Source organism: Diospyros lotus, chromosome 3 (genome assembly GCF_014633365.1).
Source record: "Diospyros lotus cultivar Yz01 chromosome 3, ASM1463336v1, whole genome shotgun sequence".
NCBI lineage: Eukaryota > Viridiplantae > Streptophyta > Magnoliopsida > Ericales > Ebenaceae > Diospyros > Diospyros lotus.
In genome coordinates, this window is record NC_068340.1 from 10,896,590 (window position 1) to 10,924,007 (window position 27,418).

Consider the following 27,418-nt stretch of genomic DNA (forward strand, 5'->3'; position numbering starts at 1 on the left):
CTATGGATCCCAATGCTAGCTTCCAACTAATTAATTAGCATAAATTCCAAGTATAATAAATAGTTAATACGCCCTTACAATTTGCATTTCATCTCATTTTGGTTCTTATATTTATTTATTCATACAGATTGTCCTGGCTTTGCTCATGGTCAAGTACATTACATTTGACTATTTTGCCCATGCGGTGGAAGGATGACTACAAGGAATATGTGGGCCAGCTTCACATCGGACCCAAAACATTATAAATGTACCCCTCCCGTCCAGAGTTCTATTTTTTCTTTTTTTGTTTTAAATGTGAAAAGAGAAAAGAAAAGAGGGACAAAGTCAAAAGAAAGTACCTTACAATTGGAGGCTCGGAGTTTTCCTAATTATTTACATATGTCTGAACACATAGGTAAGTGTGTGTCTGTGTAGGCAAATTTATTTATTTATTTAATAATAAAATATAACAAGAATAAAAATATATTATACGTAATTGACTGACCACCATCTTCCTCACTGCAACTATTTCATATCCACAGGCTTCCAAGGATCGAGAATTAATGGAAAGTGAGATACGCAAGGTTTATTCTCCTTCTTGTCCTCCGATATATTTACTACGATAAAGCACCAAACAGACCCCTCTGGTCAATGGCTATTGCTGCGTCCGCCGATTGTACGATTCCCAAACATACTGGCTGTCCCTATCTGAAGAGCGCAAGAATGTTCAGGAACTGATCTTAATCCATGGCGGGTGTTGAGATTAGGGATAAGGATAAGCTAATGCAGACAATTTCTGCTCGCGGTTGGTCGTTTGGAGATTTCCTTGGTTTTTCGATATGACCATGGTTCCTACTCAAAGCCCCTCCAATTCCAAACAGCATCGGTACGGCGGCTGCGGTGGCTATTCAATCTCGGAGAGTTTGGGTCTTATGAGCCGATTGGAAGGGTATGATTCTGGTAGCGAAGCTTGCCGGAGATCTGATCCGGTGATTGATGATCCGATGGCCGAAGACGAGTCCAGAACTGAGAGCGTGAACGAGGCAGGCTCGAGCTCCAAGGATGTTCAGGACGAGAGGGACGAAGGGTGGCTGCAATTGGGACTTGGCGGCCACACGAGCAGCCATGAAAGCAAGCTCGACAGAGAGGATCGAAGAACTGAAAGAGGGCGCTTGGTAGAGCTTGATCTTCTACCGCCGCCTGGTAGTACGCAACTAATACGACCAATACCCCCGGAATTTCGAGCTCCGAGGCCGGTTTCGAATCTTCTCGGTTCATCTAGTTATAATTCGTCGGTGTTCTTGCAACAAGCAAGAAGTAGACCGGCTATGTTTCCTCTTCATCAAGAGATTAACTGGGCGTTTAGGCCCGTACCGCAAAGCGTAGCAGTAGGTTCGTCATCTTCGTCTTCGTCGTCTTCTTTCTTATTGGGACCATATTTAACCCAACCATTCGGAGCTCACGTCGGAGTAGGCGTAGCTGGAGCAAGTTCAGATTTCAGAGTCATTGATCCTCCTCCGAGACCTCATTCCGGCATATGGTTTATGCTTCAAGCATCACAACACCAGTGAGTGCTAATTAACAAATAATCAATATGAAACAACTATTCTACTTTCCTATATTTGTTTTCAACAAAGTATCTCCATCTGTTTATTTCTCTCTTTCTTTCGTCGAACCAAACATTTTCCTTCACATATGTTACCAATTCCATTCGGTTTTAAATGCAGGGCGATAAAACCCTTTTTGCCTCAAATACCCAAGAGCTACATGAGAATTAAGTACATAATTCCTTTCCCCCGTCTCTCTGTAATTTCTTTATTTTCTATTCTTTTGCTGTCTAATTACGACAACCAAAGGGTTTTTGCTCTATTTTTTGACAGTTTATGTTGTGATTAATTTCTTCCTCTAGGGATGGAAGGATGACAATTCGGTTATTAATGAAGTATCTGGTCAATAAGCTGAGTTTGGATAGCGAATCAGAGGTATGTAGCATATCACTACGTACTCAGCTTCCATGAATTTCATAAGCTCATGAGCTAGTGCATGTACCTCCTTTTTAAACGTCTAATTAATTAATGAGGTACTGGTAAGACAGAAGCACAAATCAAAGATATACCAAAATGGCATCAAAAGTAAAATATCTTCCCATCCATAAATTAATTACACCAACAGCGGACATGGTAGGTAAAAGAGTCATGACAGAAACATTAGAACCAACTATATATGATGGGGTTCACTCTTAGTAATCGTTATCATTTTTGGTAACATCACGTTTAGGTGTGGAGTATATATCTATGTGTCCCATTTCTCTATTTGTGTTATTAATTTTGAGATCATAATCCCTCGTTGCAAGCTTAATTAGCATAGGAAGCAGATGTTTTGAATATGCAAGGAAATAATGTCTCAGAAGTCTGATAAGTAGTTAGTTATATTAATATTTCAGCGATAGGATTGTTATCTAAGGTTCAAGAGATAGGATGATAAGATAATTTAAAGAGCTACCTACCACCCTTTCTCTCTCGACTCTAAAGCAAGGAAGGAACAGTGGCCTTTCATTGTTGTGGATGTTTGGTTTAGCACTCTTTGCTTCTGCCCAACCATATTTATGACAGTAACATTTTGATTACACGGGGGCACATGCACCAGTTACAAGATAACATATACATTGAACCTTAATCTAAACATTCCCCAAAACATAATATTTCCACAACAATTAATTTACTGGATTAATCGAATTAAAAACCTCCTTTACAAACACTCTTGCTTGTTATATGTTTAGAGATTACAGAGACAGTGATCGATTGCCAGAAAAAAAAAAAAAACAGAAAAAAACAAAAACAAAAAAGACTAATTGAACATGTATGAGAACACTTATTTTGAGAACCACGAAATGACTGTGTGTTCGATCTCAGGATCATTGTCATATTTAATCCTTAGGAAGTATGGATTCCCTTTACACTTTGAGCGATAGAGGTATCTAGCCGCAGTATAAAATTAAGAAAAGGAGTATTAGCAGTTTGGAGTCATATTCAACATGTAGCAACATGAAGGAAGGTCTGGCTTAGACATTGACAAATGTTCGCACCTAAGAAAATCAACCCTTTCTACATTGTCTAAAGGGGCAAATTGCAAGTTCGGGAGCCCGGATGGGAGGTGGGGCAGGATGTAAGTATTTAGATTATTTTCCTAATTGATGGTTCTCTTGCAAGCTGCCAAATATATCCCAATACTAATAATAATAATAATAATAAACATTACTAGATTTAATCACGTTATATAGGTGGAGCCTATTGATCTTGAATTCGAGCTTTCTAATTATATTTACGTATCAGCATATTTCTTTTGTAAAGTCATTAATTATATATTATATATCATACATAAGAGTTTTTTCAATAATTTTTTTTCTTTATTTATTTATTTTTCTTTTATCATTCTATATATTTTTTTGTGATAATTTCTTCTTTCCATTTTACTAATTCATCTTGTTTTCCTATAGTCCAATCTATCTTATAAAAGATACCTCTTTATGGGTAATCACTAATCATTGTGTGTAGTTGGAATTGAATCAAACTTGACCCTAGCTTCTTTGTATAGTCCATTTGCCTCAACACCTTAGGCATTATGGCGATGCACCTTGTAATCAATATATACAATCTCGTCTTGCCCTACATACACCAATTGAAGCCCAAAATATGCAACAGAATATTTCATAAAATAAGGACATAGTTCGTTTGTTTAAAAGCAGTCTCTTATGCTTCAACAAAATGCTAAAGCTTGGTAGTGCATGATCTGAAGGGCAAAAATTATTATTTAGGACAATCTCAAACCCAGGTTTTCTGTCTTGTTTCTTTTGATAAAATAATTCCAACATACCCCAAATATATATATATATATATATATATTTTAATCCAACCTAGTTCGTTATTGATCCCAGTTAACCTTGACTTTTTGAGCTGAATTCTCCACTTGAATGTATCCTTCATAGCAAGCCATTATAAGTAAAATAGAACTATATTTTTAGATCCTTTTTCATTTTCAACCACAGATATTCAATAGTTCACCCTGGTTTCTATGTATGGATGTCCAAAAGATTGGAGAGTGAATTACTATCTTGAGCTATATTTGAATTAAAACATGTTTACTTCGGAAAGGTTATAGCCATATTGAGGAAAGGCATACATGAAACATCAATGACTTTTTCCCTACAATAGGACCAATCCTTTCCCTCATTTGGAGTTATTGATTTAATTATTTCTATGCTATAAGTCAGTAGGTAGTCGATTCTGGCTAGCTTCTATGCAAGTGTCTCAATGATATACAATGAACAAGTCTTTTGTGGTTCTAATTTTGAATGTCAAATCTATTATGTAAGTAGTAATTTTCAAGGTGTGCCTAAGTATACAATTACACGCATGGCCCATCCTGTCTCAATCACAATCATATGATTATTTTAGTTTTGTTTCAACTCAATTTATCTTTTATTCTTATTTAATGCTTTAGGATTTGGGTTGGGCTACCTTCCTAATTCTGGTTAGACAATTTTCTTGAGTTTTTCTTTTGTGTTTTTTTTTCCTTTTGTGTTTTTTTTAAGTGTAAGAGATATGTATAAAACAAGAACGAAAACGTCTGTATAGAATACAAATTAGGGCATACCCTAGAACAAAATCATATCAAAAATAGACACTCAAGGTTCACACACAACTGGATCAATATAACATAGAAGGAACACAAAAGAGGTACATAGAATAGAAAATAAGGAACAACTCCAGTTGAGCTCAAACTCCATGGCGAAAGGCGCTCCAAAGCACACCATCATGGTCAAAGAGAAGATCAGGAACAAACAGTAGACCTAAAGGCAGCCGTGGAAGAGCTACCAAGCTGGCAATGTGTACAGAGAATAACCCTAGGACTGGGAGGATGTGCATGTAAGAGACATCAACTGGTCCCAGGACACAAACAGGAACACACGCTCAGGGCCAGAATCGTCAATATATGGACCTAAACTAGGAGTGCTGGTCGGCAAGGAGCTGTCAGAAATGCCTAAGTACTGTATAACTCTGTAGAGTATGTGAAAAAGGGATGGTGACCAACCGAGCCCACACTACACATTGTATCTGATGGGCGAGCTGGTTCGCAGACCGCTCGAAATCTTGCCAACACCGGCTGTTGCGCTCACATCACAAAAAATAGACCATCACTTGTAAAACTAAACAATTAGCAAAATGCCAAGGATTCTTACCTTTCCACCGAGCTGTCGCCCATAGGACCCCTGTCTCCCATTGACGCCAGGGCCATGCAACTTTTTCAAGCGCCGGAAAAAGGATACCACCTGCCTAGAATAAGAACAATCAAAGAATAGATGGTTGCGACTCTCGGACTTTGCCCTGCAAAGAAAACCCTTATTGGGAAATGGAAGAAATAGGTTAACACGATCAAGAGTATATAATCATTCCCTAACTGCTAACCATAGAATAAATGAACGCGCGGGGACTCTATACCCAAACCATACAAGCTGATACCAAGGGACTCGGTTCCGTTGCTCTAACAACCCTTGTAAGATAAACTTAACAGAGAAGGTACCATCTTGAGCCAGGGTCCAAACGAGCACATCATGGCAACCAACCCTAGGGAGGCCTAACATCCGGTGCTAGATAAACTCCAGGGATGGAGATGTCCAGTCCGACGACCACTCCCACCTACCATCAACAATGATTTCGGAGACACGAGCTGTAATGGAGATATCAATCTGCGGGGAGAGTTGACAGGAGAAACGATCGACAAGGATCCCAAAGGGGTGCCACTTATCATACCTCAGAAAAACACGACTATCGTCCCCCACCTTCCACCCAAACTTATCTCTGACCACTCGCCTAACAGATAAGAGTTTCCTCCAATACTAGGGACACGAATGCGACATTGGGGGCAGTCCCCATAGGCAAGCTTGTTGAGGGAAATCTTTTCAACAATGTGCTTGCAGTCCTCATAGGCAAGCTTCGTCAATATAGTTTTATTCATGTTAGATAAAGAGAACAATCGATCAATAGTAAGATTATCCTACAACTTCATTAGCGAAAGGATATGCAAGGGAAAGAACAACGGAGAGGCTAGTGCCAAATGGTGGAGCAGAAAGAGGGGAGAGATCATATGAGCCCTAAACCACATTGTCAATTGAGGTTGACAATAATGAAGGATGGACTGAGGACCGATGATGATGATAGGCCATGCAGTTGAAGACCAACAGAGCCTTAACAACTTTCCTTTGCGAAACCCTAGAGAGAACCTCCTAGCTAGGTTTCATTTTAGAATTTGGTTTAAAAGCCTATTTATCCTTTCTTTTTTCATAAGCGATAATCACAATCTCTTTTCGTTTCTTCCCAAACCTTATTGCTCTCTATAATTCTCTTTTCTTGTTTGAAGTCTTCTCCCCTTCAAAAAGAATTTGTTTGATAGCATTTAGTTGAAAAAGAAAATATTTTTCAACTTGCATGGAAAACAAAACCAACCCTCCTACATGGAATTTTTCATGAAAAATAGACCAAAACATGCTTTAATGGTTGCACCATGGAATTCAATTCCATGAATGTAATTTGTCAAATAAAAATAGAATTCAATTCCTCGGATGTGACATTTTCCATAAAATTTTCATGCTATCAAACGGGAGTGTGTGTTTGTTAGCATGGAAAATATATAAAAAATGTCCCATCCAAGAAATTGAATTCCAGATTTGTTGTTTGACACACTATATTTTTCATGGAATTGAATTTCATGATACAACCATTAAAGCACATCATTTGGCCTATTTTCCAAAGAAAATTCCATCTAGGGGGTGGTTTTTGTTTTCCATGCAAGTTGAAAAATGTTTTCTTTTCCAACTAAATACTATCAAATTGGAAAAAAGATGAAAAATGAAAATATTTTTTAATTCCATGAAAAACAGTTCCCACCTTCCCTTGCAATTTTTTATGGAAAATGAGTCAAAACATGTTTCATGTGTTGTACTATAAAAAAATTTCATAGAAAATGTTAAGCAATCAAACATTCAATTTTTTTTTATTAATGTGACATTTTTTATAAAAAATAATTTCAATTAAACAGAACTTGAATTCAATCCTAAGTCTTCCTTATCTGAGTGCACAACTATAATTAACTAGGGAGTTGTCACTGTTTAATCTTGGAGGGCAAATTGTTGGACATATATGTTGCATCAAGAATTTATCCGTGAGGTGCAGAAATCACTCTTTTAGGATAGAGTTTCATGCACTTTAATCGTAGTTCTATTATTCAAGTTGTGTTCAATAGTTGTTGTGATTTCAAAATTTTTAAAGTAATATCCTTATTTTACGATACTAAGTGCCCCTGTGGAGTTCATGACCACGTCTAACCCTAATCTTTGTTTGGAGAAAGTCATATCACAAGCCAGGTCGGAGAAATAGATTATCACCAACCTTCATTCTTATGGCTATATGATATTTTAGACTCACAAAAATATAAAATATGTATATAAGTAAAAATCTATAGTTCCTCAGCAAAAAAAAGAAAAAAAAAAGGGAGAAAAAACTACACTCTTTAAGTCTTAAAAGTATTATAGTAGAAACATAATTGACATACCTTGCAACCATTGACGATCAAAAGAAAATATCCTGTGTGTGCAAGAATTGTTATCCTAGAACAGTCCGCTACTTTTTTTATATCCTTTACTCTCACATGGTCTCGTATATCTCACGAACTGTTGGAATAAAGTGTAAATAATTTCTTGGACAGCATCCCGTTGACAAGGGAGAGAAAAAAAAACATATTACACATCTATGAGCTCACTTCAGAAGAATATGTTATGGCATCGTAGTGCAAGTATTTTGTTTGAACATGCCGTAGAACATGGAAAGAAATGCTTCATGTTGCACCATAACAAAGCATATATTTCTGTTGATATATATATATATATATTGTTTAAACAATATTCATAATAAGCGCTGACAAAGTGATAACAGACATGTTATGTCCTTTCCGTAAGCTAATAGTTAATTACTCTTAACACTGATAAATTCTTCCCATGTTATGTTAATGCCAGAAAAGCTTCATTAGCAAGTTTTACTTAATCCACTGCAAACTGAACCACCCTTTGCAAGTTTCCACCCGTACCAATAAAATAGGCCCCGAATTATACAAAAAGAAATACTCAAAAATTAAAGGAAAATTAACATCAAATATCATAAAGAAGCAAATTTTTAGTTATAATTAAGTGAAAGATAAAACAGTGATACACATACGTCCTGAACCACAATATAATAATAGTGAATGATAATTAGAACGAACCCTCAAATATTGCAACATGCATGATCAATATATAGGGCGTTTGTTCTTTTCTCCTCCCTATTGGCTTTTAAAATATTGTGTCTTGGCGTTTCTGTGTTCCTTCCCTAATTTCTAATCAAAACTGGCTTCGCTACAATCATGAAATGATCATTAACCTTATAAATTAATGTAGCAAGAAGTAGTTAGAGATGTAAAGGAATTAAGAAATCAATAGCAAGCCATGAATGATGCATGGGACGCACAACATTCCATTATGTATCTTTCCGTTCTAATTCTCACATAACTGAAGTCTTTAGGTCAACTCTTAATACCATGATTGGGATGCATATACTTGTTTTCTTGCACTTCGTGCCGTGAAGCAAGGGGAATTAGATAAATTTTACTTAAAAAATATCACACGCGTAATTCAGACGAACACTCAAAATGCTCCTTAATTAATTTATTCTTGCACTTCATGTCATGCAAGGTCTCTACATGGGTAGCTAGGAAAGAAATATAAGAAGAAACTTTTAACTTTAGGTATGTGATAAGTACGTACCTTAGAATTCTTACGTGGGCGCAGTGGGATACAGATATATATACCTTAGGATGGTGGAAATGCAAGTCGAACTGCTGGTTATTTTGCTTCATGATTTTCTTCCCACAGTACCGTCGAACCAAATATTCGACGATATCTCAGTGATAATGAGCCAGAATCACTGAAAGCATCGTAAGGACACGAACAAACGTAGCGAGGGCAGTAATCAGTATGGGAAATCAAGAAAGATGTCTTGGAGAAGGCCAAGCTTTTCTTCTATTTTTTATAATTACGTTTTGAGTGCATTGACTTTCTAAGATGTGGTACATCTTCTTCATCCTTGGGTCATCCTGGCATAGTTGACAAACATCACCGCATGAAAAGCTGATAATAACAGCAACCAAATCATATCATAGGGTCATGGAAATCACACGTGGATCCTGTCTTTCTCAATCCCCATCTGCATGCGGTGCCCCTCTCCCTGCTTCGTCATGCTTTCGCCTGCTTCGAATCATCGGCTTTGCCACAGCTGGCTAGTTGAGACCCATAATTATCTGGCCAAAAGAAAAAAGAATTAGTTTAGACCCTTAATTGGAATTCCAATTTTGCTCATACTTGCGCTTGAAATGTCACATCAAAACCATAGGTGGTGCACTGAGGTGGAATTAAAACGACCCTACCTTCTCCACCGCAAGCAACCAACCAACAAATCCTTTATTTCGTTTAAAATAAAACCATATTTTACACTGGAGGATACCTACAAGCCTACAACATAATCATTCCCATGTCGTTGAAAAGATGTAGATAATAAAGCACGATAATGTATAGATAAGAGTTAGGGAACTGGATTCTTTAATGCGTGTGAAACCAATGCATGCACAACATAAATTAAGCAAGGAAATTAAAAAAACCCTTGATTGATGTGAATGAAACTTTCTTTCTAGGTGTGAATAAGCTTTGTACTTATTATATTTTGGGTGCATAGGTGTTGTCAAACCAGAAAAATCCAAACAAAACAAAAAATCAAGGGCATTGAGCTTCATATTAGGTATGCAAGAAAGCAACGTGGGGGAGACGTGCATGAGAATAATACATTACAATCAACTTAGTTTTTAGAAGAAAAAATGAGAAGATAATTCTTTTGCCGATATGTCGCCGTTCTTTTAGGATCCATCACCTGACGTTTCCCCCTCTAATTCAATGTATAATCAACACTTTTCTTTCCTTTTTTTTTTAACACTGCATAAATAATCAAATACAGGTAAAATTAATAAAAAAAAAATACATATGTATATGTTATTAGCATGATTTGACTTGGAGACGAAGGGTGGTGGGTCTATAATGATTAAAGTCGGGCATTATCAATCATGGGGTGGCGGGCAGGCCCCATCAGTCGGCCCCTGCCCGACTCCGAAGCATTGGATTTCTTATGGGAGAGCGTGTTCTTTAAGAAATAAAGAAAAGAACAAAAAGTGTGAGATAAGGAAAGAATGCCCTATTCACCATCACAACTCGGCAGTTTGTAATCCAAAATGTTTAAGAATAAAATTTTAACGTTGTGCATATTACTGTCTAAGTTTATGACTTGGTTTTGATTTCTAAAGCAATACTTTATGGATTTTTAGAATGATAAAATTATCAGAAATTCAATTAGAGATCACTAATTGACTTTGTATTTGGCCCGCGATGCATGTACGCCAATGGAGACAGATAGAGATTACATGTAAAGGGCAAAAGCTTGTACCTCTCCTGACATTGCAGCATGTACGAGACAACATATGGAGTCCAAGGAATGCAGTCACTCTACTCGCAAACTCCTCGACCACAGATCATGTCATGGTGCTACAGTACAGTAGGAGTGCTTAATCCATTGTCAGAAACAAAAGAATTATCAATTATTTATGCCTAGTACCGTTGATAAATTATCATGCTTTCTTTCCTATCTTTTCTTATTTCCTTTACAAATTTCTTTTTTTTTCTTCTTGTTTCTCCCCTTTCTCTATTAATTTTCATGCCCCAAAGTATATTCATGATTTTGGGGTTTCATAACATAGCTTAAAATGTATAACCAAACTGTAGGATCTTGGTATTTCATTATTTCTTTTTGACCAATTAATCTATTTATCTTGGTCTTGACTCATTTGGTTGTCTTTAATTATTTTTTGAGTATTGTTTTTTGCATTTAGTTCTTTGATGTATGCACATGTAATCACACAACTCGTCAACGAAGATGAATAGTGGACACTATGTGATCTTTAGCAATAAGGTCTAGGAAAGGGCTCTATCGCTAGGGTTTATGACAATGGAGGGGTTTTGCCACCATCGACCACATCGATTGGCTTTTCACCACCGTTAATCTTAGATAGGCATCTACTCATGACTTATGTCAACCCGTCCTAGCTTTTCTCCTTTATTTTTCCCTCTCTTTTGTTCACTCTACCCTTTATTCTGGGTGGTTGTTGGTTGAACAACACACCAAATGTGAAGCTAATAACACCTTACATGGTTAAGAGGATTAATGATTTGTTATCATCAGTTGTGATTGTGTAACTGATCCTTTAACTTGAAGCAATACGGTTGTCTTTTGTATTGGTGGATGAGATTTGCTGGTAATGCAGACTCAACTAATTGCAAGATGGGAATGTTCATTGTGTAACACCTTGTATTGGTATAAGGCTGCCACGTAATTTCGAGGAGGTTGGGATACCGAAAAGTGGGTTTGATAGTAAAATAAATCGCTGAATCAACTACAAGGAGTACCCCGGGACTTAGATGCCTAAAGAAAATGGTACATCAGTATCGAGTATTCCGAGATATGATTTATGGCATGGAAAGAAATCATATTTGAAACGATTTTCGGTACAGCTAGAATTCAGGCTGAGAAACCGAATGATGGTAAGGAATTCCCGGAAAGTCAACGGGACCCTGAGTAGGGCTATATTAAATATAAGAAACAACCTTAAGAGGTTTCAAGAAGCAACATAAAGATTTTCGGTCAGCATATGATCCTACGCATAATCGGGTCTAAGTGTAATTTATTGATTTTGGCCGAGGGAGATCGAAACGATGGTTTTTATAAGTCTTCGGGGGTGGAGTGGAGGGTTTAGAGCTTATGGGACGTAGTGAAATAGTTGGAAAATTCAAGGGTGTGAGGATAAGGGCCAAAATGCAATTTTTAAAAATCTGCTCAAGCATGGCAGATCTGACCTCGATTTTGGCCGAAAAATCCAGAGAAATGGAAGCCAGGTTTTGTCAGGGCATGGCCAAGGATGGTCCAGGAGGCGTGTGAGAGAAGCTATGGCCGGAGATTGGCCACGTGGGGGTCGGTTTTGGCCTATAAATAACGAGGGTTCTTGGCCGATTTTAGAGCAACAAATTGCTCGAGTTTGAGGGCGAATCAAAGGAAGCCAATAAGGGGATTTTGTTTTCGAAGTTGTGAGAAGCAATTCTGGAAATTTTGAGAGTTTTTAGAGTAGTATAGAGGGTGTTTTTGCATATATATATATATATTCGGCCGCCTATATATATACATATTGCGTGAGTGTTTAAATCGGGTTGTAGAGCGATTGATCGAATGATCTAATAAGGGGCTTTTGGTCGCGAGGCTATGGGCAGCTGATCTGGAAAGTTTTATGTCAATTGAAATTCGAATCAGAGGTTAATTTGGTTCGCCGGAGTTCAGTGGCGGGCGGCTTGGGCGGGTTACTTTCGGCAAAATCGAAAGACTTTTGGTGGTTTTTTCCAACGAAGAAGGGTACCATTGGGATCGACTAAGGGAGAGGAGCAGCCCAGTGTCATCAGTTCGATTTTTCGGTGTGCCGGTGCCAGAGAAGATGACCAGAGGTAATTTCTATATTTTTTAAATGCTGAAAATATAGAAAATTCAAGGAAAAATAGAATTAAAGGAAATAAAATTTTGGAAAAATATTCATAAATTCCAGAAGTAGGAATAGTTTATTTTTATGAATTTTTATCTTGAAAATTTATTGAGGAGATAATTATTTTGGATTTTTGAAAGGAAAGATAAATGGAAAATAAATAAAAGGGATTTTTATAAAATTCTGAGAAAATTCAGAAGGATAAGGAATTTATTTTATGGGTTTTAGTGATTTTTAATGGAGGAGATTCGAAGAAAGTCAAGGAGAAATAAATTTTCTCAAGGAAAAGTAATTATGGAAATTTGAGAAAATAGGAGAAAAATCTGAAAAATTTCCAGAAAATTCCAAAGGCTTATAAGTATTGTTTTATGAATTTTTGTGGAGAAAAATTTGGAAAAATGCTTGAAGAGGTATTTACTTGAAATTATCGAGAGAAAAATAAAAAGAAATTAGAGAAAAATTATGAGAAAATTGGGAAAATAGATATTGATTTTCCTTTGAATGCATATGATGTCTAGGGTATAGTTGAAACTCGAGGTTGAGCTATAGTACACTTGACACGAGAATCGAGACAGTGCACGAGGATCGAGGCAATCCGAATACGTTCAAAGTGAGTGGTTCTACCAGAAAAACTTGTTTGTGGCATGTGAATTGCTTACTGTGAGTTGTTCAATCAAATTCTTGTGCATATTCTTGTTACTTTTGATCACTTTTGATTTATCGTGAGCGGTTGGTTTCGTGCGATGAGTCGTCCAAACGATTATTTACACTTGTATTGAATTTTGTACGGTAAATTGCATATATTGAAATGTTGATTTTATGTTATGCATGTTATGATTTTCAACGTTGGCATGTTATGTGTTGTCCATGTGGGACGTGGATCTATGACGTAGCCCTTGAGTGACGGCACTCGGGATGCGTGCCGATAATTAATGCTATGTGACCCACTTGGGACGGGGCTGAGACGAACTTCACCCTACAGTACTCAAGTGGCGGGGTTGAGAGTGGAAACCACCCCACTTGTTGACTCAAGTGGCGGGGCTGAGAGTGGGCACCACTCTAGGTTCCTTTGAGCAATAACATTAATACCGCGATGTTGTTGATTCCGGGGATAGCGCTGGTGTGATACTCTTGGGGCTAGGGTTACGTTGGGTTTTGGAATGCTTTTGAGTAGAAGCGTAATACCTAACAATGATAATGGGGTGATTCTCGGGTTCATATGTCGAGGTTGTCCCTCTTAAGCAGAATTGTGTTTGCCAATGGGTTGATGGGGGTTATGTCACCTTTAGAGAGATTGCATTTTTCCTAGTTAGGGCTAAGTGCTATGTGGGATTCTCTTAAGATGGGACATGTTAGGATTTGTCAATTTTATATATGATCTTGCATATATTCATGATAATATTTTTGAACTCTTACTTAGATGATTCACCATCTAATTTGGACTATGTCCCTGGAATATTCATACGTTCCAGGAGAAAGTAGTGGCGCCAAGGGAAAGGATGTTGTCGAGATATAGCTGCTATGTGTAGTTTTTGTAGGTTTTTGTCTATGATTACGATGTTCAGAGGTTATGTAATATTTTGATATTTTCATGTGAAACATCGATTTGGTTATTTAACTGTAAAATGAATTTATCGGTTATATATCATTGAGGTTTCGATCCTTGCTTTCATTGATGTGATTGTTAATACCTGTCTTAGTCTATTAATTTTTAAATTTTGATATGCTGAGAAGGTATAATTGGGATTGTCGGGAAATGATTATGATGAGGGTATGTATATTGAGAGACTTATGTTGTGTGTATGATGTTGAAAAAAAATATATATATATATATATCTCGACGTAATGCGTGTTCTGGGAAAACGGGGCGTTACACATTGTGTGACCTCATTTAACTGATATATGGAGATACGTGTTTGTTAGATAGAATCCATTATCTTTGTTGTGAGGTGAACATCATATGTGGTCTTCTGTTGATTTGTAATAGGAGAAGTCCTTAGCTAATGCATGAATGATAGAAAAGGAGTTTGCAATGTGTTATCTCTTCACTCCAATTGAGATTTGTCGCATAATACTGAGTCAGTAAGTTTGATTAGTTTATAACTCTCACTTGATTGGGATGTTAATTAGTAATGAAATGATTGAATTACACGGTAATAGCAAACAAAATAGGTTCACTATGAATTGACTTCAATACCATTTAGGTTATCTTGATATGTTGCTAGGTGTCACTCAAGATTGCTAGGATGTTTTGAGTAGATATTGAGATTCTCAAAATAGATCGAAAATTTCGATTGACATTAAAGGAGTTTGATGTTTCCTGATTCCTACTTGGCGATGAACCAAGAAAGTCACATATCCAAAAGGGAAGCAACCGAAATAAGAAATGTGTGGCTTGTATTTGTGTTATCAATGCTATTAAGAGACAATGGAAGGTCTCATTGTCATTTAGAGGTAATGACAATTTTATATGCGATAGAAAAGAAACACTACAAAAAGAATCAAAATTTGCGATGAAATTTAGAGACAAAAATAAATCAGAATTTTGAGATGGATCTTTCAAAGATGACTCTAGAGAATGATTTTTTTTTTTGTCTCTAAATCAGAGATAGAATCAGAAATGAAAAAATTTCGTCTCTAATTATTTTTCCAAATAAAGACTGACTTAGAGATGGAAAATTTTCCATCTGTAAAGTATTCCTAGAATTAGAGACAAAAATGTTACTGACTCTGAATTTTTCCTGATATCAAAGATGGAAAATTTTTTGTCTCTGATGTTTTTTAGAATCAGAGATAAAAATTTTCATCTCTAAATTTTGCTTGATATCAGCTACAAAAAAAAAAAAAAAAAAAATCATCTTTGATTTTTTTCAGAATAAGAGATAGAAAATTCCATCTCTGATTTGAACAAAGACAGAATTTAGAGACACAAATTTAGTCTCTAATTTTCTTCTCTAAATCTCTATATAAATTTATGTCATTAAGTATTTTTTCCTCTTCCTACTTTTCTTCTCCGTCTTTTACTTGTTCCTTTCCCTCTCACCTGTGTGACACTATGTCCTTCTCCTATTCTTTTTTGGCCAGCAGTCTCTTGCCATCGGCTCCTCTTTCGGCCAATGACTACCATCCTAGGCGTCGACGATAGGAGTTTCTCTAATTTAAGGTAAGATCCTACTTAATGTTTTTTGATTTTAATTTTCAGATATAGTGAGATCAGACCATTGGATCATTTTCGTTTTTGGGTATGTTAGTCACCAAACCAAGGCAATTCCGATGAACTAATCCGATCGTTGGAATCTACCATGGATAGTGGCTGGTGATGCCCTTCCATAAACGGGTAGCATTTTAAAAAAAAAATAATTTTTAGGTCTATTACGATCCAACTGTTGGATCTTTTAGTTTTTGGGTATGTTGGTCACCAAACCAAGGTGATTCCAATGATCAGTTCCCAAAATCTGTGATGGAACTTCATCCGTTTCAACTTTTTTGGTTTTTGGCTCACCACCATCTGATGTTTGTTAGCCATTATCATTGCTAAAAATTAGGAGCTTCATCAATTGGATGTAAATAATACCTTCTTGTATGGTGATTTTGTTTGAAGAGATATATCTTGTAATACCCCGCTAGTAAGATATGGTTACGATAATATTCTAAGAATTACCTATCATGTGGAAAATAACTTGGGGAATTATTTTGGTATGTGCAAGGTGGCTTAAAAGACTAAGAAAGATTAAGGAGTCAAAGGAAGAGCAAGCAAGAGGGTGGAAAATTCAAAGTCAAAGGAGAAGGAAGCAAGTCAAATTAAGGGCTAAGGTGGAAAGTGTAGAAATGCAAGGTAATTAACTTGTAATTTATGGGAAATTAAATGCCAAATAAAGGAAATTGAGTTATTAGAATGGGTTGGGAAATAAGGAATTAAATTGAAACAAAATGTTGGGAAAGTATAAATAGGGCCAATGTTTGAAGAGGGAGAAAATTTACGGCGGTGGAGATCAGGAGAAGCTTCTTCTAGCAGTTAGGGCTTTTCTTCTCTTAATTTCTCTTCTTCATGTGGCTGCTAGGGATTTTAAGGAAGGGTTTCAAGGTAAGAAACTCATTCTAGCTCTTCTTAGCCTAGAGTCTTGTTTTTCCTCTGTTTTGTGGCTAAAAGAGATGAAAATCTCTACGTATGACAGCCTACAAGTGGTGTTGAAGGTAAAGAAAGGGTAGAGATTGTCAAAGAGGGAAGATAAGGAAAGTTCTCATCCTTTCTAATAGTTATAAATCTGTGGGCTCAAATTGGTTTTTCCTAAACTCTCAATTTTGAGAGGAAAACTCCTATATGTTTGTAATTTACTTACTTCCTTTTGTTTAATCCCCTTGTTCATGTTTAATCCCCTTGGGAATGATGCCTTTTTGTTAGGGTGAAGGTTGGGCAATAGTTTGTATCATCTTGCCATGGTTAGAGTGAGGAAAGTAGGGGAATCGAGTGATTATGACCTTTGTTAGTCAACAAATTAGGGGCAATCTGTTAACAAATGCCAAGGCATCTGTTGACCGTTTCCCCCTATTTTGGCCCAAAAGTCTCTTACAAGTTTGAATTTCGCTTTTCTCCCTCTTGGCTCATGTTTCCATACTTTTGGATGTATTCCATGCATATTAACCAATCTCATACAATGATGTTTGGCCATGCGCATGTAAATGACAAGAGGTCTCATGCATGGGTTTTGTGTGGAGTATGATATATTTGTTATGCATAGCATAGTTTGGGGGTTATATGTGATAAACAATACACGCTGCGGACGGGTTCTGCCGGGATATCCTAACGGTGATAAATCAAAACTTTGGGTGGGCTATAAAGTCAGACTCATGTCAAGCTCAGGTGGGCCAAAAAGGCTAAACTCGTGTAGGACTTAGATCTGTTAATATGATTATGTATGGTGGTTTTGTGGGAGCATATATGCATCTTAATCTCTATACATGTTCATTGTGACTTGGTGCTAGCATAGCATGGGTGCATGCATATATATGTTCATAATGCTTGTGGCTTGATCTTGCTCTCTTATGTGTGCATGTATGGGGATGTTTATTGCCTTTTATGGTTGGGACCCTGGTACTCTCTCTATCTTTTATTCTATATTACTTGTTGGGCTTTGTAGCTCACTTGTGCTTGCATAATTCCAAGTTGAGAAAAGTCTAGGGAAGATGGGGAGCCTCACAATGTGGGGCCTAGTGTCTAGAAGTGTAATACTCAAGATTTTTAAGTTCAAATGTTTGAGAAAATAAGACATTTCAAAGGATTATGAAAGCCTTGAGACAAAAGTTCAGTTTTTGAAGTAGGGGTAAATCGTAATTTTGAAGCTTGGGTAAAAGTGTAATTTTTGAAAAAAAAACCTAGGAACAAGTGTAATTCACCAAAAGACTTGGGAATTGGTGAGATTTAAGGAAAGCTCGAGGACCTAAATGTTATGGATTTCAAATTGTATTAAATATAGCTTTGGATTCCAAATAATATTCAAATTTAACTTTGGATTCCAAATATTATCCAATATAATTTGGGGACAAGTGGAAAGAAACTATTGGGTCACTTGGGAGTCATGATGATGCCTTATAATGACAGGACAAGTGGCGACATGAGATTGGGTTGGGATTTCTATAAATAGGGACCTTGGGTGTTCACCAAAGTAATCCCTTGAGATTTGAGCAAAAACAATGCCAAATTGAGAGGATGTGAGGTAAGAAGTAAGATCTTGAGAGTGAGAGGAGGATTCTGCAAAAAGAAAGAGAGAGATCGGTGGAAAAACGAGGGAGAACGGGCTTTGTTAGAGTTTTTAGGCCATTCCTCAAAGATCATGCCAAACAGTCAAGAAAATAGTAAGGTAAGTCCATTTTTTTTCTAGATTCCTCTAGAGGGGGAAGAGAGGGACCTGCAGGTTCAAACGAGGGTTGAATCGGAGTTAAAACGAGTGAGATATAGCAAAAAAACTAAAAGGGTCGTGTACTATCGCCGGAGAAGACGATGATGCGTGCAATACATGTCCCGACAGGGGCTGCGCTTGGCAGCGTGTGGCCAGTCTTCTGCCGGCGTGCGAGGGTGCATGACAGCTCCTTTTGGCCTGAAATTTTACGGTCTTGACCCTATTTTAATGCTCTACAGCCCTATGTAAAAATATTTGGGTTTCGATTTATGAAAATACATGTTTTTTGCAGAAAACCTAACCCGACGAGCGTGAATGGTACACCCGAAAGGTAAATTGTCAAGGTGAGTGGTTTCTTCATGCTTCTTGCTTCTTATTAATCACTCTTGGTTTCATTTATGGGTGGTTTGTTGTCTACATCCCTTGTTTCCTTTGTTTCGGGCATATCCATCCTACTTTGCTTGCATTAGGTTTGAACATGATGACTTTTGTGCATGGCTTGTGACTCGCTTATCATATTCCTTCTACTTGTCATGCATCATGTCATGGTTAGTGACTTACATCTCATGTTTTATTGTTGTTGAGCATATATTTCCTATTTTATACGTATGACAATGTTTGTGTATGTGGCTAGTTGTTGGGACATCACGGGGGATCTCGTGCTCTTGCGGTGAGCCAAGATCTTATGCTCTTACCATGAGCTACCATGATGATTGCAGGACATCATGGGGGATCTCGTGCTCTTGCGATGAGCTACCATGATGACTGCGAGGGTGATTGCAACCCCCTGACCTTGTTACCACATGGGAGGTTTTATATTGACATGATCTTGAGAGATTTCGTACTTATTTATGCATATATCTTGGCATAGCAGCATATTACTCTTGCATGCATTGTTTCTTTTCTTGTACCACTCACTTTGATGTAATTATCTAACTCGGGTGTTTCATACTCCTGAAACATTCAATGGTCCAGGTATGTTAAGCATATCAGGTACACCAGGTTCCAGTACAAGCAAGGACAAGGAGGTGGTCCTTGGCTGATTTAGAGTTCTAGATTTATTTGTGTACCCGTGTAATGTCAATATTGTATTGTAAATAGCAATTAAGATACTTAAGGATGTATGGTGTATGTGTACATTCTTACGATTGTACCACAAAAATCCATGTATATGTGAAGCTGCAACAGATTTATAGGATGGTTTTGATAATTTGGTGCATGTTTTAAGTATGTTTATATTAAACAAAAGGGGAAATCCTAGCTATTTAACTACTCAGGTTTGATCTTTACTTCCATTGATAAAGGATTTCCAATAATGCCCATGTGTGATATTAACTTACTATCGTATACCGTACCTAAAGGCACAATGTAAATAATATTAAATCCATGTGTGATATTAACTTACTAGCGTATACCCGTGCCATGGAAAAACTTGTGAAAAACTTATAACAATTTCGCTTGTATTAAACTCTCTACCAAACTCAAATAAAAAACAAACTATAAGATTTATAATGTTCACCAATATTGTAAATCAAAATATACACACGCTGACATGGAAAAAAAAATTATAAATACTGAACAAAAAACAAAAATTAAAATTATTGTATATTTATTAACGTCTTATAATAAAAAGAAAAAAATTAAATTTAAAATTAAATTAAATAAATTAAATTAAAAATCAAATATCAAATAATACATACCAGCCACTGCCAGCCACTATGGTCACAACCATCAAGGGGGAACCCTAGTTCGAGGTTAGAGAACCTTGGGTTCCCGACCATAAGTGGTCAGGAACCCTTGTGTTCTCGAACCTTAGGTTCCCCGACCATATGTGGTTGAGAATTTTTTGATTTTTATATTATTTTAATTTAAAAAAGATTTTACTGTGCCTAAATTAAAATTTTTTATTATTCCTTGTAATACCATGTATTACATGGTGATGGAAAATATATGATTTTTGGTTATTTTAAAAAGACATTGGGTGGTCTGGGAACGCCAAAAGTCGATTTCAAGAAATTAATTAATAAAAATTGTTGAAGTGACGACAGGAAGTGCCCAAGGATTTGGGTGTACAAGGAAGAGGACATGTGATTGGTGAGTCTCTCGAATGAGGCTAATGACGCTGAAAACAATCAGATTGGGAAGGGTTACCTGAATAAATTTTGTATAAGCCCGAATGAGTGCCGGTACCAAATGGTAGTAAGGGACCTCCGGAAATGTGAGGTGACCCTAGGGGTGATTTGATTTTGCGAGTAAGGCAACCTTGAAGCATTTTTGAGTGGAATAAAGGTCCCGTGCAGACATATGGACAAAAGTGGTATTTCTAAATAATGACCAAATATTAATTTTCGAAGAAATCGAGTTTGGGAGTGGCTTGATGATAATTAATTAAGACTTGGAGGGTCCAAGTGTTATTATCAGAATTCCTAAGTGGAATTAAGAAGGTTCTCAAGTACAATTATAGAGAATATGGAGAGGCAAAGGTGTAAATTACATATATATATATATATATAAGTGTGTGCGTGTAAGCTTGTTGCCCAAGCTGGTAATAGTGGCTCTTTTAATTTGAATCTGAAAATGGAAGGGAGAGAGAGCTCATGAGGTAGGGAACATTTTGGCCTAGAGAATGAAGTAGAGATAGAGATAGGGCTGAGAGTTTGAGAGAGAGAGAAGGGAGATCGAAAGAGGGAGATGAGATTGGGGGCTGGCTGATCGTGGGATGGATGGTGGCAGCCGACCAATAGCACGGCGAACAGCGGTGGCTGAAGCGATTGATGGCCATGGCGGTTGCAAAGGAAGGAAGTAGCTGTAGCGATGGACCAGCGAGTGGCCGATGATGGTGAAAGGCGGCCAGGAGCAGCAGCTGCAACATGCATAGGAGGCTGCCGCGGTAGCGGGCGCGATGCCGTCGACAATGGTCGGAGGCAGGCGCGAAGACCGGCAGAGGGCCGGTTAGCGATGGCTAGTAGCAGCCATGCGTGGTTGCAGGCGGGTCGGACGCACAGAGGAAGAAGGTGTGCGCAGGAAGAAGAGAAGGAGAAGAAGAACAATGAAGAAGAAGAATAAAAGAGAAAGAAATAGAAAAGAAAAGGAAAAAAAAAGAAAGAAAAAGAAATAAAGAAAAATATGAAAAAATAGAAGAAAGTATTGGAAAATTCCTAAAAAATTGAGAAAAATTCTGGAAATCGATTTGGGCCTTGGGAAGCATGACAGAGGCTCAAAAATGAGATTTTGGGCATGGGATGGCAGTTAAGAAGGCAATGCTGGTGTGGGCAATTAGCCGATTTTCTTTTCCAGATTGACTGGGGTAAATTTATAATTTCTTTTTAAGTTAATTTCATTATGCGAGATAATGGGGAATAATTGGTGGTTGGATTATGCCCGTGGTTGGGGTTGTTTGGAAGTGGTTGATGAGTGGGTCTTTGCGGTGAACAATAAAAACATAGACCCTGGTTTAATTTTTGTTGTTGGATTTTGTGATTGCATCTAGGGTCGAATGAGGAGGCGGTGATCCTAGAAGAGTTCGAAGTTCAGGTTAGCGTTCTCGCCCGTGGCAGAGAATAGGCTTCGAGCCAGGTAAGGGATGACCTCGAGTTGTGGGGGTCTTGCTTGCTTTGTAAATATTTTCTTTGAGTTGCATGTAGTGGTAACATTTGGATGGTATGAGTTCTAGTGTACCTATGACCATATAAAAGACTAGTGTTGTGGGAAGGGTTAGTCATTGCCTTAACCTAAGGAGGTTACGATGGCATGGAAGACTACCCGTTTCGCATTGCATTTTTGAATTACATGCTTTCTCATGCTTTGTTTACTTATGCATTGCACCCTTATTGAGTCTTTATGACTCATGAGGTTTTACCTCATGTTATAGATGTTGCAAGTCCAGATGTAAGTAGGGATGGTGTCGGAAGGCTGATGTGGCTACAATTGTTGTCGCCCGAGTTTGTATGTGTATATTTTTGTATGTACTCATGTGATTGAATGTAAACGCTGATGAGTACTAGATATATCTAGTTGTTGTATTCATTGTAATGCAAGAGGTGTTTGTGAGATTGCTTGTTGTTTATGGCTCTAGTTGGTGGAGCAGGGATTTGGATCAGGTAAGGATAGAGAATGTATGTTCACATAAATCCCCAGTACTCAGTGGATGTTTAATGCGCTAGTTTTGTGCTTGGGTCACCTTTAGCTTGCTGTGAGGCGGGCTGAAGAAAGGTGAAGCTCACTCTGGTTTCGGGTCCCGTTTCGCTGTGTTTTCTTATTTGTTTTGGGACCGATTCCTCGAGTGGAGCGAAGGGAATGATGAATCCTAGTGCCTACCTAGGGCGTTTCATGATGAAACATAGTCTAACCCTTCAGTTATTGGCTCGTCGTGTGAGTAATGCGGTCGATTATTCATCGGTGGCGCCCGTATGTGGGAGTGGGTTGTTACATTCTTGCACCTTGGGTTCCCCAACACATGATAATTAATAATTTTTTGATAAAATTAAAAATAAAATAGCATTTATTATTTTCTGTTGTCATGTATTTTGATAAAATTAATAATTTTGATAAAACTAAAAATAAAATAGCATTTATTATTTTCTGGTGCCATGTATTTTTGATAAAATTAATAATTTTTGATAATGTGAAAATACCATTAGATTGAATATTTTTTCAATTTGATTCACATCTTGATAAAGGATACATGAAGACAGATAATTACAGAAAATTCCATAGAATACATGAAACTAACTTAGTTCTCGAAAACCTTGATTTTATTCTTAACCTTTGTACAATTACCCTTTCCTAAAACTTCATAATATGACACTTTAGCTAATCCATTTATAATTTTTACAACTTTGAGCATCTTCTTCATCTTTATAAATGAATATTATAATGCTCTTTTTTCACTTGTTAGGCATCCTCTTCGTATTTAAGAATGATTTTAAATAGTTTTCTCACCCATAATATTTTCTTTTCCCAAGCATTCATGTGCTTCTATCAAAATATTATCTAGTCCAACTACTTCATTTTTCATCTTCGTTGATGACTTATCTCACTTCTTTCAAACAGAAACACAAAAAACTTGTCAAGTGGCCTGCCTGCATCGTCCATTGGACCCCCAAAAGCAATCAACATAACAACACCTTCCAAAACTAATGGCCAGAGATGCATAATATGGTTTACTATCTTACATATGGAACACCAAAAAGTACACATAAACTATAAAAGCTGCAACACGTAACTTACATGTTCTGACAGGTAGAGTCGTTGCCTATTCTTGAATTTCCCTTGCTTGAGTTACAAACCCCACCTATACTTAGAAGTAGCAAGAGAATCAATTTTTTTACTCAACCAACAAATTACTTGCACAAATATCCCAAACCACAAATATCCCAAACAGATAACTCCTTAGAAAAATAAATAAATCACAAACCCCAATCAATATAATAAATCACAAACCCCAAGTTGGTCACTACAGAAGTCGCCAGTACCTATAGGTCGTCGACCGTCGCTGCTACCTCCATTCGTTGCTGTTGGACGATGTTGGTCACCGATGGTCGTCACTGGACTAATTTGGCGGTGGTCGCCGCTGCAGATGCTGCTGGACTGATTTGGTGGTCAATTTGTATTCCACCTTCCACCGCGACTTTTCTCTCCAGTTGATCCTCCTTTCCAACCGATCTTTCGTCTTTTCTGTGGTCTGGTCCTCCTCTTCCCGCGTAGATGGTCGTTGCTTGGTAGGGTGGAGAGATGGCTGTTGGGGGTGTGGGGTGGGTCACCATAGTTGGGCGAATCAGAATGTGAGCTTCTCCACAGTTGGGCGAATCAGTTTGGTGTTGTTGAAATCCATTGAAATTTGAAATCAGTTTGGCATTGCTAGAGCTGAAATTAGGCATTGTTGGAGTCAGGCTTAGGGAGTGAGGTGAGATTTGATGGCTTCAATAGGGGTGACAGAGGCGCCCAGAGAAATTAAATGGGGCAGAGCTTGTTAGGGGGAGGAAGAATTAATCTCAACCATTGATATATTTATCCATCCATCTCAGCCATTCATCTCAAATGTATTTCTGATACATTTTACATATTTTCAAAAACCCTCTTGCCTTATTATATAGATATTTAGCATCATCATATATTTGAAAAGTGGGGAGTTACAAGACGTGCATAGAGTTGTCCCAGACAAAAAGGTCTTCAAGGGCTTTTGACATGGTGCATGGGTTTATGGATGTTCAGTTTTGAGGGCCTTGTATTATGTCTTTTATAATGCTATGGGTATATGGCTCATTGTTTATGATAGTACATGATGTTTAGCTTTGTATATATAATCTTGCTGTTAATTATTAAATGTTGTGGTGTGTTCTCTTAAGACTCTAGTACGTACCATTCTTTCTTGATACTTCTCCCTTAGCGCCTTGGCCGAGGTTTCTAAGGGTGGGGTTGTCATAAGTTTGTTATCAAAGCAGTGTTTGGGACAAGTCTCTATACACGTAACCATGTCGGGTAGAGTTAAGAAGATGTCTTATGAGTAAATGTGAGTTTGGTTGTGGATTTAAATTTATTTTTGGATATGTTGGTTGTGCAGAAAAGATGAGTGCCCGTAGAGGACCTCCATCGACCTATAGTTGAGGATGAGGTTGAGCTGAGCCTATACGTGAGACCGAGAGGAGCCTTGTGGAGAGTGGCTCCAAGAGATGGCGGAGGTTCGAGGGACACTGGCAGGGATGATGAGGACTATGGAGATGCTCGCAGCTATTTAGGTGAAGTAGGATAAAGTGCGCCAGGAGGTTGAGGTGGATCCATCTGTTAATGATGAGGGATAAACTTCATGTCTTGTGGTTCAAGGAACGAGTAGTAGTATTGGGGGCTAATTGCTCAAGAACTTTATGGCACTCAGACTATAAGAGATTTATGGGGGTATAGATGTTGCGATTACGGAGACTTGGATGTTATCAATAGAGAAACATCTTCGCGTTGTGGATGGTACTAATTGGCAGAAGGAGCAGCTAGCTACCTTCCTTCTCAGAGGCCACGCCAAGCAATGGTGAGAGATGGTCTGGCATCAGTTTGGGAATTGAGAACCATTATGGGAGGAATTCTAGACAGCATTTAATGAGAACTTCTTTCCCGAATGGATATGGGAATAGAAGACATGATTTCGTCGAGTTGGCAAAGGGTAGCAGCACAATAGCTTAGTATGAGGCTGAGTTTACTTCCTTGGCTCGATTTGGTCATGATTTGATTTCTATAGAGGCCAAGAAAGCGGCCAAGTTCTAGCTAGGGCTTCAAGTAGAGATTCATCATGTCTTGGCTAGAGCGAGGATCTTAAACTTCCCTACTATTATACAATGGGCCTATGCTATTTAAAGGGATTTAAATGAATCCAAGGGCAGTCAAGAATCACAAAAAGGAGTAGGGTCGTCTCAAGGACCCAATGGGAGCAAAAAGAGGAAGTGGGAGGCATGATCGGTTAGAGGTATGGTGAATCCTTCATCATATAATACTTATGGGAAAAGGCACATAGGTATTTACCATTTTGAGGGCAGTGCATGTTATCTATGTGGACAGTCGGGACATTAGCGTGAGGATTGCCCATAGTGTCAGGGGATAGTGGTCGTAGCCAGGGACGCAGATGTGACATATTTCCAGTGTGGCCAGAGGGGACACCGAGTGGGTAGTTGCCCACGACCACCCAGCCTTGGTTTAGAGGCCAGCGATTTGGTGGGCAGGGATCCAAACTTATCCAAAGGGTACCTGTACCGAGGGAAGTGGTCCAACAGATAATGATGCCATCAGTGCGGCCCTTTATAGCTTCTGATAGACCCCATGTGCGGGGCGAGTGTATTCCCTTATAGCAGCTGATGCTGACAAGGGTAACGAGACGGTGCAAGGTATCATTTCTTTATATGGCATGGATGTACATGTGTTGTTTGATACGAGTTCCACTCATTCCTTTATTGCTCCCCATACTATGTGTAATATACCTAACCCTAAGACTTCATTACTATATCACTTAGCAGTGGTTACTCTAGGGGACATGATTCTATTGGGCAACGAAGTTCTTAGGAATTGCGAGATTAGAGTATGTGATAGGAAGTGTCCTGGTGATCTGGTAGTGTTGGATATTAAAGATTTTGATCTTATTATGGGGTATGGATTCGTTGTTTTGGCATTATGATAAAGTTGATTGATGACAGAAGATCATTTACTTTGAGTTGCCTTAGCAACCTACTCTTATGTATAGGGGGATTAAGCTAGTTAGTTCTACTCCTATGATCTCTGTAATGAAGGTCGAAAAGTTAATGCGACATGGATGTGAAGCATACTTAGCTTTTGTGACGACGAGCGAAGGATATGAGATAGGGATTGCTGAGATACCTGTGGTGTGTGAATTCCCTGATGTCTTCCTTAATGATTTGCCAAGGGTACCACCCCGATGGGAGATTGATTTCTCAATAGATTTGGTACTCGAGACTCAACCCATCTCTAAAGCTCCATATAGAATGACTACAAATGAGTTAAAGGAATTGAAGACACAATTATAGGAGCTAATTGATAAGGGTTTCATTTGACCTAACATTTCACTGTGGGGTGCACTAGTGTTATTTGTGCAGAAGAAAGATGGGTCGTTGAGGTTGTGTATCGACTACCAAAAATTGAATCAAGTAACTTTCAAGAACAAATATCCTCTTCCTTATGTGGATGATTTACTAGATCAACTACAGGGAGCCTCAGTATTTTCTAAAATTGATTTAAGGTCAGGTTACCATTAGATTTGGGTAAAAGATGAAGATATTTCAAAGATTTCGTTTTGCACTCGTTATGGACATTTTGAATTTGTGGTGATGTCGTTCGGA

General features: G+C 37.9%; 1 protein-coding gene across 3 annotated transcripts; it reads left to right on the forward strand.

Annotated features, from left to right (window-relative positions):
- Positions 1 to 512: 512 nt before the first annotated feature.
- LOC127796297 (uncharacterized) lies at positions 513 to 10,949 on the forward strand. 3 transcript variants are annotated; one of them, XM_052328368.1, is made up of 4 exons: positions 513 to 1,546; positions 1,707 to 1,757; positions 1,889 to 1,961; positions 10,520 to 10,949. In XM_052328368.1, the coding sequence occupies exons 1-4, from the start codon at positions 819 to 821 to the stop codon at positions 10,673 to 10,675; spliced, it is 1,008 nt and encodes a 335-aa protein (XP_052184328.1). In that variant the 5' UTR covers positions 513 to 818; the 3' UTR covers positions 10,676 to 10,949. The 3 variants fall into 3 exon arrangements, with proteins under 3 accessions (XP_052184328.1, XP_052184329.1, XP_052184330.1); XM_052328369.1 differs by having other exon boundaries at positions 10,516 to 10,686; XM_052328370.1 differs by having other exon boundaries at positions 1,707 to 1,785; positions 10,520 to 10,593.
- Positions 10,950 to 27,418: the final 16,469 nt, after the last annotated feature.

Coding starts and splice junctions, on each gene's coding strand:
- LOC127796297 (XM_052328368.1), top strand. CDS start 819: ATGACCATGGTTCCTACTCAAAGCCCCTCCAATTCCAAACAGCATCGG. Junction 1,547..1,706: donor CTTCAAGCATCACAACACCA/GTGAGTGCTAAT, acceptor TTTTAAATGCAG/GGCGATAAAACCCTTTTTGC. Junction 1,758..1,888: donor AAGAGCTACATGAGAATTAA/GTACATAATTCC, acceptor TTCTTCCTCTAG/GGATGGAAGGATGACAATTC.